A 12,959-nucleotide genomic window follows, 5' to 3' on the forward strand; every position below is an offset into this window, starting at 1 on the left:
GTCTGCCCTCCGTAGACAAGTGGAGAATGTGGGGGATGGCATCAGGAAGGTGGGGTTCTCAGTAACTCTTCAGGTCAAGCGGTATTGATCCCTGAAGGATTAGGGATATCTCAGATAGCCCAAGTGTGGCCATGAGACTGGGATAGCCTGGCCAGGAGCACTGATGGGACAGGGAAAGGCTGGAATGAAAGGTCAAATCCACTTTCCTGGGTGGGTCTGCCAGAGGCTGGAGCAGTTACTAAGGCATTGTGGGTGGAGCAGTGTGCCCCATCCCTGATCCAGCCATTCAGGATTCCCCTTATACTTCATGCCCAGGGAGAGGGGGGAGTTGACCTCTGTCCCAGGAAGGGATGCACTTGGCAGATGCTCAGTAGGAGGAAAGGAGGGTGAATCCCCTCACAGTTCCCAGATGGCAGTCCTAGAGGTTAATGCGGGGTCCCAGTCTGAATTCCAGCATTTGGGAGGGGTTTCTTTTCCTTTCGTCCAAGAAGGTGCCAGAATTGCTCAGACCCCAAGAATTCTATCCAGAAGACCCCTATTTGGAGAAGAGATAAATCTCTTGGAAGCACCTCAGAAAGCCTCCATGTGGCTGTGAGGGGACCTGCTAGTTCCGCCACCCAGCCCTGTATCCGACCCAGGAAACCTCCCCATCTGCCTTGCCATTCTGGCTGGTTACAGAGGCCAAGCATCCACTCTGGGGCCAGAGCTTAGGTGGGCTTCTGGCTTTGCCCATACTAAGCTGTGTGACTTTGGATGGTCACTTTACCACTCCAGGACTGTCTCCCCCCACCACAATATGGGGATTCTAGAACCCATCCCCAAGGCTGTTCATGAAGTCACGGTGTCCTGGTGATGCTGGGTAGGAGTCCAAGCACCCTGCGCTCTTCCATTCATTTCTGAGAATGCTTCCTCCTCAAATCATTGGCCCCAAACTGAATCCCAAACCCAGCAAACCCTATCCCTTCCCTCCCACAGACCATTCAGAGACGACACATGTCAAGATGGCAGCTTTAATCATATTGGCCAAGGCCCTCAGGCTCGCTCTGCTATAGACCTCCTTGGGCACATGCCCACCGTTGGCCATGCCTAGAACACTCTTCCCACATGACCACTGCCCTGTGGCCACTGATGCGGAAACCTGAGGTTGTGTCAGTCTGTGGATCTCTTGGGTCTCTGTGCCTCTCTGCCCTAGAGACCTTCTGGAAACTTAGGTCAGGGTTTGTAAAAGCAGCCTTAAGCCTACTCTTCTGGCCATCTCTAGCTGCTCCTGGGGACTTGGCTCGGTCCTTCTCCCAGAGCAGGGCCAGTGGTGGTATGAGGCCGGTTGGGGAGGAGTGTCTCCACCACTGCAGCAGGCTTTCCTCCTGGGGTGAAAATCCTTGTGCTTTTGAGACCGACATGAAGAACAGAGCTGCTGGGGGCAGAGGCCTAGCCCAGGCCCTCAAGGCAGGAGACATGCAGAAGTCAGTTGCCTCTTAGCATAGACATGTGGACATCCACATTCTCAGCTGCCACAGGGGCCAGGGCATAGCCCAGTGACTCAGCAACCTTCCAGATCAGGATATAAGGGAAGGCCTCCAGGGGAGGGCCAGGCCCCAGGCCCCAAACTTTCCAGAAGGAGCCCCAGGCCTGCAGGGGCATCTGCGAGGTTGGAGTCCTGACCCAAGCGGGCCTCAGGAGAGAGGGGAGCCCCCTCCAGGGGAGGCCATGGCTGACAGAGGGCTGGAGCCAACGAGGAGGCGGTGGAGCCAGCTCCCAGTGCACTCCCCATGCAGACATGCTTCTGCCAGCTCTTATGGGTTCCCTGATCTCCACGTTAGGTTCAGGCTGGGACAGACAGGGTTTCAGCTAACGCCCACTCCGGTCCGTGAGAGTCTTGGTGCGGCTGCCACTCCTTCGGTGATCAGCAGGGGTGGAAGCACTGGTGGTGTACGTGTTGTAACTGTGGTCTGAGCATCCCGAGAGCTCATCGGAGACCTCCATGCCGTCGCTGATCTCTGTGGGGCCAGAGGGAGGCAGAATGGGAGTGGGGAGAGTGGGGTCAATGAGGATGGCTGGCAGATGCAGTGGGAAGAGTACCCTGCAGCAAGTCCTGGTCAGGCACTTGGAGGCTCATGAGATCACTGGGCTTGGGTCTGCTGCTGAGTTGGCTTTCAAGGCCCTCCTTGGAATCTGCAGACACTCAGTCTCCTCTCCTCTGTGGTTCCGCCTTCCAGCCCCAGAAAACTATCTGTCCCCTCCTGACCTTTGTGCCTGTGTGTTTGTTCTACTCAGGGCCTTTGTACACATTGGCCCCTCTCCTGAGAGTGACCTCCCTGTCAACACCTCCTTTTCTTAAAACCTGGCTCAGTTGTTCTCATCTCTGTTATTACCACCTCCTAAAAGCCTCCCCTGAGCCCCCTCAGGCTGGAATGGGGCCTTCTCACAGCCCCCCTAGCTCCTGTTTCCCCCTGCCCCATCACCTCCTCTATCATCCCTACCTGTGACCCCACTAGCTGGAATACATGCAGCACAGGGGTGAGGTCTTGGCATCTGTGTCTTCCTGTCTGGTACAGCACTGGGCATAGAACAGAGGCTCAGAAAAGGTCTGCTGAGTGGAGCTGAGCCCACCCTGAGGGGAGGGGAGGGGAGGCTGAGGGTCTCTGTAAAGGACTTTTCAGCCTGGAGTGGGCAGGGTGGGGGAGGACTATGGCTGGCCTGAGTCTGCCCTCAGAAGGTGCTCAATGAATGGCCTTTGGCACTGAAGGATGGGGGTCCTGGAGGTGCAGAACCTGCCAAGTCTAGGGGCTCGCCTGTTTTTTCTGTTCATTCTCCCTGCCCCTTCTGACTTCTCTGGGCCAAGCTGTAGGAGCCTGGACACCCAGGTAGGTGGCTTTGGCCCCTCGTCCCAGGAGCTCCCCAGTGTGGCTAGAGGGCTGTGGGCCACCAGGGGAGGCACTCCAACCCAGCCTTAGTGCTCAGGGAAGCTCCTTTTGAGCCAAGGCAGGAGAATACAAGTGCCCCATAGGCAAGAATCTGGGACTCCTAGGCACCTAACACAGTGACGAGTTCATCTGTTGAAGGAATGAGTAAATAAAGGGGTAAATGAATGAGTGGATGTTCACACAGTCCCGGAAACCAGCCCCTAAATCAGTCACCCCCACTGGGGTCTCATTCATTCAGACAGTGTTACGGAGCATACCTCTGGGCCAGGCATGGTTCTAACCATCAAGCACACTGTGAAGGAGTGCCAGTCCCTTTTATAGAAGAGTCTGATGCCAGCGTGCTCTCGTTCACCTGTCTAGTTGGGGACAGAGCTGGGATTTGAACCCCAGCCCATCTGGCTTCTAAATATCCCTCAAATCTCTCCTCTCCTCTGTGTTTCCATTTTCAGTCTCTCCCGAGTTACTGGTTTCTTTGCCTCCAGCTTCCCCCTCTTGTCCACCATCCATACTTGTTATAGGTGGAATTGTGCTCTCCCCCAAAATCATAGGTTGAAGTCCTAACCCCCAGTACTTCCAGAATGTGACTTTGAGAATAAGGTTGTTGCAGATGGTAATTGGTTAAGATGAAGTCATTAAGGTGGGCCCCAGTCCAGTCTGCCTGGTGTCCTTATAAAGAGGGGAGATTTGGACACATAGATGCATACTAGGAGAACACCATGTCAACACAAAGAGGACCATCCACAAGTCAAGGAGAGAAGGACCAGATCCTTCTCCCATGGCCCTCAGAATTAAGCGACCCTGCCAACACTTTGATTTTGGACTTCCAGCCTCCAGAACGGAGACAATAAATTTCTGTTGGTTAAGCCACCACTTGTGGTGCTTGTTATGGCCCTACTGTAACAAGGACAGACCTGCCCATGACCCCGCTCTGCTTTCAGGGTGAGGCCTGAGTGCCTCCCTAGTGCCATGCTGGGGTAAGCGAGCATGAGGCCACCCCTCGTGCCATATGGAGTGGTGGATAGTTCTTGGTACCCCAGTAAGCCATAGCCCCTCACTACCTCTGAACATAGGCTGTTCCTGCCTGAGTACACTTCCTTTCCTCTGCTCGGTCAGCCTTCACCTCCAACTCACCACCCAGGCCCCTCCTGTGCGTCCTTCCTATTCCAGCTAGGTCACCCTGCAGAGTGGGCCCCGAGACCCTCACTGCCCCAGAGATCTCTGACCACTCTCCTCTGTACCCCACTCTGGCTCAGCATGCCTGTTACAGCTCTAGTGGCACCCAGTTTTCTATGTATTTATTTATACAGCTCCCTCTTCCATCAGACTGGAATGTCAATGGGGGCTGGCAGCCAGCAAGAGTGAAAAATCAATATTTACGGTGTATAAACCAGCAGAGGGAGGTGAGCCATAAAAGCAGCACCCCCCACCCCCACTGCACGTCACCCTGCCCACCACCCGTGGGGCTGACAGCCACGGGGTCTGGAGCTGATGACCGCATAAGTAGGGGTGTGTGCTTCTCTCTGTGTCTGTGAAGCCAGGGGCACAGATGTGTGTCCATGCCACGTTCCTGCCTATATGTGTCACGTGCAGGTGTGTGTGCACATGGGGGGCTAGAGGTAACCGAGCCCACGGCCTGCCTCAATTTGCAGGGCTGCCTACCTGAGAAGATGAGCTTCTCCTTCATGATGCTGACATCCCGGCTAGTCCGACGCACTGCAGCACTCAGCATGATCTGCTCGGGGTTGTAGCTCCGTATGCCGCCCAGGCGCCACCTGCAGAGATGGCCCACGGGCACAGGTCCTTTCCCACCCTTCCCTGGAGCAGGGTCCTGCCCAGTCCCAGAGCCTATCTGGATTTGGCCTGAGAGACCAGCAAGACTCTTGTCTGACTACAGATGGGGAAACAGAGGCCCAGATGAGGGCAGAGCTATAGGGCTTGAATCGGAGTCTGCTGACTCTCAGCCAGAGCTCTCCAGCCTCCCCCTTGTCCCTGGAACCCAAGATCAGGTCCCCTTGCCCCTAAAGATGGTTTGTTTGGGGCTGGGGAGTTGTGTGTCAGGTGCCCACAGTTGCACACAGACTCTGAATGGGACAAATTGGGGGAGAGCTTAGCAGGTATGACTCTTGACACCCATCTGTGGGGTACACACCAATCTCAGGGAGTTCCAGCTGCTGTATCCTCTAGCTCCCCCATCAGGGCCAGGCTAGTGAAGCCAGAGGGGAAGTGAGGGAGGGAGGGGAGGCTGTGGGGGCCTTGTTTTCACAGGTTCAGAGGCAAGGGTGTCTGGGCCATAGGCTGCTCTGCTCCAGCAGCCCTGGAGGAGGGGCCTCTTCCCTCGTGGGGAGACCAGGAATAAAAGGAGGCTGGTGGGCAAGAGATGGGGCTGTGCGGGGCATGCAGGGGCCAGGCAGAGCTGGGGACGGGTCCTGTGCCCAGGGCAGGTATTGCCTCAACAGGTCTTGCCCTGCAGTTCCTCTCAACCAGCCCCAAATCCCTGGTGTCCAAATGTAAGACTTTTCCTGCGGACAAGACCGAAAGATTCACTGGACCCCCACCCCCACTCCCACCAAGAGAAGCAGGGGTCAGCTTGGAAACAAGAACCCAACCCCCCAGGCACTGAGTCCTGCTGGGGTGGGAGGGGGAGCCGAGACTCCATGAGAAATCAGGTGTTTCCAGATGGGGTCAGCACAGCAGAAATGGACAGACAGATGGACAGGCAGGTGGGTGAATTAAAAGAGCAGACAGACAGGGGAAAGCAAGAAGCAGAGGGGAAGGCAGCCTGTGGTCTGGCTGGGCTGGCTGCCCTACATGTCCTTGAGGGCAGCGACTGGGTCTCTCATTTGTCACAGCGTCCCTGGCACCAACCTTAGTACCTGCTGTGTGACAGGTGCCCAGGGTATCTATTGAGTGTATGAGTGGAGGAAGGGGGCCTGCAGGGAATGGCCTCCCTCACGTCCCCTCCTCTGTCAGTCCTCTCCTGACTCCCATGAAGACTGTGTCATAGCCTGGCTGGACACTGAGTGGGCCTGTCCTGTCCATCCCAGCACTTGGGCCACCTCGGCTGCCCCCTAGCACCCTGGGGCTCCGACGGTGAAGGCCTGGCTCCTCGCTAGAGGCCCAGCACAGCAGCAGCACATGGGGTGTCTGCTGACGGAGAGGATGAAGGAAGGACCAGTACGTGTCCCTTCGCTGGGCAATGTCCCTCAGCCAGGGAGCAGTTTAGGAAGCTGTCACCAGGAGGGCCAAGGCTTTGGACCAAGGTGGGGGCTTGGATCCTCCAGACCTAGGACTCATGTTGGAAATTCATAGTAAGCCCAGAAGGAAGGAGTCATGCCAGGGTCTCTGCAGCCAGGTACATCTAGGACAGGAAGCTCAACCACTGTGGGGTTCCCCCAGGGGAAAGCAGGGAGGCTGTGTGTATAAGGCAGGAGGAGTTAGGTAGGAGGCAGAAATGGGGAGTGAGAGAGATTAGAGACACACAGAAAGATAAGCAACGATTCAAGAGGCAAAGCCCAAGGGGAGACACCGAGAGATGGGAAGGGAGAGACAGAATTTGTTAGGGTTTGCTCAGGGCAGTAGTGAAGGCCCCTGCAAGTGCTAGCCTTGGGAGGGGTGGCCAGGCACAGCCCCTCCCCGGAGGGAGCTGCTTTGGTGCTGAGAGAGGCCAGGTCAGCCACCTGATAGGAAGCACTGGCTTCCTTCCATCCACAGAAACAGCAAGGGGGACCGGAGGGCGGCCACGCACACATGGCGAGATGGGGAGAGGAGTGCAGGGGACAGCAGGAGGCATCAGGCTACGAGGGGAGGATTTTGGGAGGGTGGCCCACCAGGGACCCTGACCCAGGCATAGGCTTGGTGCACAGCAGGTTTTCGGGTGGAACTGGAGAAGGGGATGGCGAGGAGGAGGGAGAAAGAGGAGCAGGAGAGGAAGACCACACCAGAATTACCTGATCAAGTGATAGCTGTGAGAGGCCAGAGTGCAGCAGAGAGGGGGGTGGGGAGAGAGAGGAGGGACATGCGCCGGATCAGAGCGGTGAGTGACAGAGAAAGAACGTCAGTCAGGAATAAAACAGCCAGTTGTTTGTGGCCGGATAGGGGCCCCTGCCTGGCCCTAAGCCCTCCCCCGGACCAACCCCACTTCCCGACGGCACCGCCGTCCCCGCTGCCACCCTGACAGGCAGGAGTTCTCCAGCATGGCACACTTGAGTGCTGAGTGTTAGTGACAGCCCAGACCCTGGGGAACAGGTGAGGACACAGCCAGAGAGGAGCCCAACCCGCCAGAGTCCCCAGAGCAGGTCATGGCCGAGCCTGGCTCTGGGCTCCCAGCTGGGTGCTCATTCCAGAAGTCACCCGTGCTGGCTGAGGAGGAGGAGCTGGGGGGCCCCCGCTGGGCAGTCCTACCCTGAACAGGCTGCCCAGGCAGGGCTTCTCCTGGCCACGGGCTCAGGAGGAGGGTTACCTGGCTGGGGCAGGGGCTGGGTCTGTGGGGCACGCAAGGGGGTCAGAGCCCACTCACTTCTGGAGCACGAAGATGCCGATGATAAGCGTGAAGGAGATCAGGTCCGCGGTTACCCACATGAGACAGTACTCATCAGGGGGCTGTGGACAGATGGCCCGTGGCCAGTTTTTAGTCCTGGCTGGTTCATACCAGACCTCCAGACTGAGGGTCCGTGGGGAGGACGACCCCACGTCACCATCAGGGAAGGGCTACGGAGGACCTAGAGGGGGTTTGGGGGCTTGGGGCCTTGAGATAGTATTTTGTAGGCGTGGGCTCTGAGCACGGTGGGCCTGTGTGTATGTAGCATAAGAGACACAGTGGTCAGCGTGGAGGGGACATGTGTTAATAAGCTTGGAGGGTTTGTGTGTTTAAGGGAACTCCGAGTGGAAGGGGAATAAATGGAAGGCAGACAGCTGAATGTGGAGGTGTAAATGACGAGCCGGTATGCAGGGGTGTGTGTGGAGAGGTGTACGGCATCTGTGCGGGTGTAAGAGTATGTGTGTCACCGTAGGGTGTGGAGTGCAGGCGCTCCCCCTTCAGGGGCCAGGGAGGGCAAAGCCTCCAGTGCGGCCAGGCCTCCCAGGCCCTCGAGCTCAGGTAAACTGGGGGAGGGACCGGGCTGCGCCTGGAGTCCTTGCTGTTGGTCAGCTCCTGTGACCTGAAAATGCGAGTGTCCTCATTGCTGCTGCTGCTGCTAGTAAGTCACTTCACCTTGTCCTGAGCAGAGCCCTTGAAGGTTTGTAAGGATAGTGGGCAGGTGGATGGATACATCGTCCCTAACCTAGATTCGGTTCAGTGAGCCTGACACTGTCTCAACCATAACGAGACCCTTGGACTGGCTATCACATCCTCAGGGAGGTGGCAGTGGAGCACAGCGGGGAGGTCAGGGGTGCCCCGAGCCCCCAGTAGCCGAGCTGGGACTGGAGCTCAGGCCTATCAGGAGAGCTTCACTCAGCCAGGTAGAAATTGGTTTTATTTGCTGTACTCTCAGAACAGCATTTAATGTCCCCTATCCTTGTTCTGTTGTTACTCTTTTTCTAATGCCTTCCCTTCCTTTAAAACACAACATGATCAATCCCCAAAACCCAAACCCCAAGTAGTAATTTACTTCTCTAGGGCCGTTGAATGATGTTCTCCCCACAGGCTGGGCGCAGGTTCTTCCCACCCCCTAGCGCCTCAGTGCAGACCCCAGAGGTCGTGAAAATCCTCCTCCCATGCTGCTCCCCACTTGAGACCTCACCAGAGAGCCCCAAGCGTGGAGCCTGCTCCCACCTCATGCCCCAGGCTCTCTCGACACACCCCCAGGGACCCGCTGCCCACCCCCCACCATTCCCCAACTCACCATGATCCAGAGTGGGGAAGGCACCTGGGACAGGGTGTGGGAGTTGTCGGATGTGACGGAGGGGACCCCCGCGCACCATAGCAGGGAGAAGAGCCAGGGCGCGTTGACCGTGTAGAGGTTAACACTCAGGTTCCAGGACGCGTAGTCCCTGTGGAGCAGGCAGACAGAGGTGGTCAGCCCTCCGAGGGGGGCTTCCGGGCCCAGCGTGGGACCCCTTTATGAACCCACTGTCCTCACAGCTGTCCCTGAGAAAGGAGTCTCCATCCCCAGGGGACCAAGCTCAGAGAACACCCAGACCTGCCTGACACTCTCAAGTTCTACTCTCTGAACCACAAGCCCCAGCGCGTCGGACCCCCACCCCCACCGTGTGAGCTGGGGTGGGCACCTGAGCTCCTGGCGGGACACCTGAGTGTAGCGCAGGTTCAACCTCTGGATGTGGCCTCTCCGCAGGCTGGCGGCCGCCTCCTTGGAGCCCGATGTCTGCTGGAAACCAGGGGCCACCTTCCGCACGAAGGGCCTCTGCCAGTTGGGCAGCCACATGACCTGCAGGTGGGAGTGGGCGGCCTCACCTGGGGTTACAGCGTCTACCCCTCCTAAAGCCCCTGGGAGGGTTCAAGGCGATGGGACGCGGCCCACGGTGAGGCTCACGTGTAATAAGCATCTACAGGGGACAACGTGGTCTGGCCAAGCCTGTGAAACTGCTCTCCCCTCCAGACCCTGTCACAAGACTGATAACCCACTCTGCAGCTTGCCACCAGTCCCGTGTGCTGCCATGAGGTGGTTTCTGATTTCTCTGATCTCCAAGTGTGAGGCCGCAAGGATGCGGAAATAGCAGTGTTCCAGAGAGCCTGCTCCTGCCTGCTGTCCACTCTGAAGACCTTCCTTTTTTCCCTCTGGGCCCTGGGCTGACCTGTCAGGACGGCAAGGGGTGTGCTCCCCCTTCTTGCCCTGGCGAAAGTGGAGGTCTGGGCGGGCGGCTCGGAGGCGGGGGCCTCACCTGGTGCTGGGGGAAGCCAGAGCGCAGCAGGGCATCCAGCGTGGCATTGAGGAAGCTGCTGCGGTAGGGGTGCTCGCGAGGCGGTTCTCGCAGGTTGAGCAGCAGGGTGGCATTGCCCTTGGCCAGCTCCAGGAGCTCTGCCAAGCTGCAGATGGACTGGTTCTGTGCCTCCCTGTGGTCGGAGGGCGAGAGGGAGCTGGCCGTCCAGAAGGGGTCCGTCTGGCAGAGACAGGGGTACACACGGCTACATCACTGGCACCCCCAGCACCGAGGGGCTGCTGGGGCACGGGGTCAGGCGACCTGCTGGCTGGGGCCCTCCGGGGGGTCTAGGAGACCCCAACCCTAGCTTCTCCACGCCACCCCGGTTTTCTGGAAGTCATTTGCTTAGGACTTCTCCCAGATGCCTGCACATTCTCCTTTAGTAGCATTTCATAGGAACCAGTCTCCCTCTGGAGTTTGACAGAGTCACAGTTTTTACCCGTTAACTCTCATCATCATCGTCAACTTTTTCTGACAGGGAAGATAGAACCAGAACAAGCAGTGAAGACCACGCCACATGGCACCCGGGCTCCAGCGCGTGGGAGCTCAAGCAGGCCTCTTAACTGGTCTGGCTGCGAGTCCCTGCTGCTAAAGGACTAGCGGTCCTCTGAGCTGCTGGCTGCCCCCGGCCCCCTCACTCCATGGGGTCCTGCCTGTGTGGTCCATGCCTAGGGCTGGGACAGGTAGAGCCACACCTTCAGGAACCACTGGCCAGCATTGAGCCTCTGCAGGATGGTCCAGTTGAGCATGGAGGCGGGCCTGCGGGCGAGCTCCGGGAACTCCTGTTCCACGTTGGTGGTTCGCCGTAGGGTGTTGTCGTGCATGAGGAAGGGCACGCCGTCCAGGCTGCGGGAAGGTGGGACCCCCATGTCACTGTCCACCCAGGTCCCTCACCTGCCTGTCAGTGATCCCTCCCCAACCTCCACACACTCCTTCCCACCCACTTACACCAGCGCCCATGGGACCCAAGTGGGCTTTTCTCCTTTCTGGGCCTCAGGCTCCCTCTGTGCACAGGGTGGATGGGGTGAGTCCCTCTGGCTTTCTGTGAGGGTTAGAGTAGGGTAGCACTCTATTCCCCATTTGATAATGGGGAAACTGAGGCTGGGAAAGGCAATTATCTAGCTTAAGCCCACTAGCCCAGAGAGTGGTAGAACTTAATGAGAACCCAATCCATGTGATGCCATAATAGGACAGGACAAATGCAGGCCACCTGGACACATTCCCCCTTACCGCCCTCCTCCTGTACCCCACTGGGGCTGCCAGCAGCCCATGTGGTATCTTAGAAGAGGTATGCATGGCCCCCTTCCTCAGGGCATCTTACCACCACCTGCTGGAAAGTGATGAACACACAGTTCTGTGGTGTCTACACTCAGAGCCTCACATGCGTGGTGCCCTCACTCACTGCACGTGGTAGCCCCCACATTCCCCTTCTCAGAGCTCCTCTGTTGTGAGATGGCTATGAATTCTTCTCAACCTTTGTACTGATAGGTGCTTTTTATAATCTCCACGTTGAGAACATAGAAATCATTTTATGTGGTCTTTGAACATCACAGTGACTGTCTCGCTCTGCAGTGTGCTTATCTCCCTTACCCGTGTTCGAGCTCCGTCTTGCTGAGCCACATACAGCTGGCTTCTCCTTCAACTGCATCTGTGGCGGGACCCTAGATCCCACTCCCCTACCTCTGCTTGAACCATGAGCACCTATCTGTCTCCCTATTTTGAATCCTGGCATTTGGCACAAACAGGGTGTGGGCCCTCAGTGGCTTATCCAAGCCTCTGCCCTCCCATCTCTGAAGCTCTGGGACCTGAGGTTCAGCAGAGTCCCAAATGTGGATGCAGCAGGGATGATGGGGGACTGTGGTCCTCCCTACACCCACACCTACCTGATGGTGACGTCAGCCTGTAACCCATACAGCTTCTGCTCCAGGGCCTTCCGGAAGGACATGAGCGTGTGCTCTGGGGCCAGCTGGGCAGGAAAGGAGAGCCAAAATTTAGCTGATACACACCTCCCCAGCTGACGCAGAACCTTCTGTGTTGGGAGGCTGGAGTAGGCCTGCTTCTAGTTCCCGCTCATCCAGGCAGTAGCTGCGGGACCCTGGGCACCCATGCAGCTTCTCCAAGACTCCATTTCCTCATCTGTTAAATCATGCCTGCCTCACAGGTTTTGTTGGCGGGGGAGGAGGCAGGGGTGGTTAGTGTTGATGTACATAAATGTGGGAGTGTAAAGGCTCTTATACAGCTCTCTGCCTTGTGGCAGTCTTGGGCTGGAAGCTGTGTTTCTTCCTGGTTACCCCCAGGGTCTGGGTGGAGATCCCAGAGAGAAAGGAGAGGGTACTCAGGATGGCAGTTTCCACAGGGTGGCCAGTTTTCGCATCTGTACAGACATGACAAGATCATCTCCTAGACGGTTACATGGATTATAAGCCCCCAACATGTTGCCTGATATGCAGTAAGTGCTTACTTAATAAGGGACTAACTACTGTTAATCCTATAGCATATACATCAGAACATTCTGGTTCTAGCCCTGGCCCTGCCATAGCTTTGTGACCATTGGTGCATCTCTTTCTCCTATGGACCTCAGTTTCCCTGTTTTCCCCTTGGGGGTGTATATTCAGTGTTCTCTGAATTCACTTGTCCTTCAAGTTGGGAGTCAGAGTTCCAAGTCTCCCTCCCTAGTCTGTCTGGTCTGAAGACCCTGTCATACCCTGTGTCACCACTGGGGGTCACAACCATACCAAGGATTGGACTAGGAGCCAGAGCAATGCAAGCTGGAAGGGGAAGCGAGGTCTGGCAGTGAAGGGATGGGCCAATCTCATTCCCACCAAGACACACTTGTGCCCATCTTCTCTGGCCATGCTGCTCCCACACGTAACACATCCCCTTCCTCTGGGAGGCAGCCTGGTACAGCAAGGGCTGTGGGGCTGAGAAGGAATGATTCCACTTCCCTCTCACCTCACCTCTGCACCTTGGCTTCTCTAGCTGTAAAACAGGCTAATGTTATCTAGCTCATAGGAGAGAAGAGAGACAGCAGCAGTCTCTATAACTGAGCTCCTTTCTTCCTCTTTCCCTGGGGCAGAGCAGCTCTGGAGGACAGGGCTCCCTTCTCCCAGTCAGGTGGGCTGTGTGAGGCCCCACCCAGAGGTGGCACAGGGCCTCAGA

General features: G+C 57.1%; 1 protein-coding gene across 1 annotated transcript in view; it reads right to left on the reverse strand.

The window, feature by feature from the left end:
* Positions 1-996: 996 nt before the first annotated feature.
* Positions 997-12,959, reverse strand: part of GDPD5 (glycerophosphodiester phosphodiesterase domain containing 5) — an 82,838-nt gene continuing 70,875 nt past the window's right edge. Inside the window, exons 10-17 of the mRNA XM_080815847.1 lie at positions 11,684-11,766; positions 10,496-10,646; positions 9,762-9,980; positions 9,150-9,307; positions 8,765-8,912; positions 7,441-7,523; positions 4,584-4,696; positions 997-1,997 (exon numbers count right to left, since the gene is read on the reverse strand). Of these exons, the coding sequence (XP_080671973.1) occupies positions 1,849-1,997; positions 4,584-4,696; positions 7,441-7,523; positions 8,765-8,912; positions 9,150-9,307; positions 9,762-9,980; positions 10,496-10,646; positions 11,684-11,766 (1,104 nt within the window). The 3' untranslated portion in view covers positions 997-1,848. The remainder of the gene's footprint in view (positions 1,998-4,583; positions 4,697-7,440; positions 7,524-8,764; positions 8,913-9,149; positions 9,308-9,761; positions 9,981-10,495; positions 10,647-11,683; positions 11,767-12,959) is intronic.

The sequence above is a fragment of the Martes martes genome, assembly GCF_963455335.1.
Source record: "Martes martes genome assembly, chromosome: 10".
NCBI lineage: Eukaryota > Metazoa > Chordata > Mammalia > Carnivora > Mustelidae > Martes > Martes martes.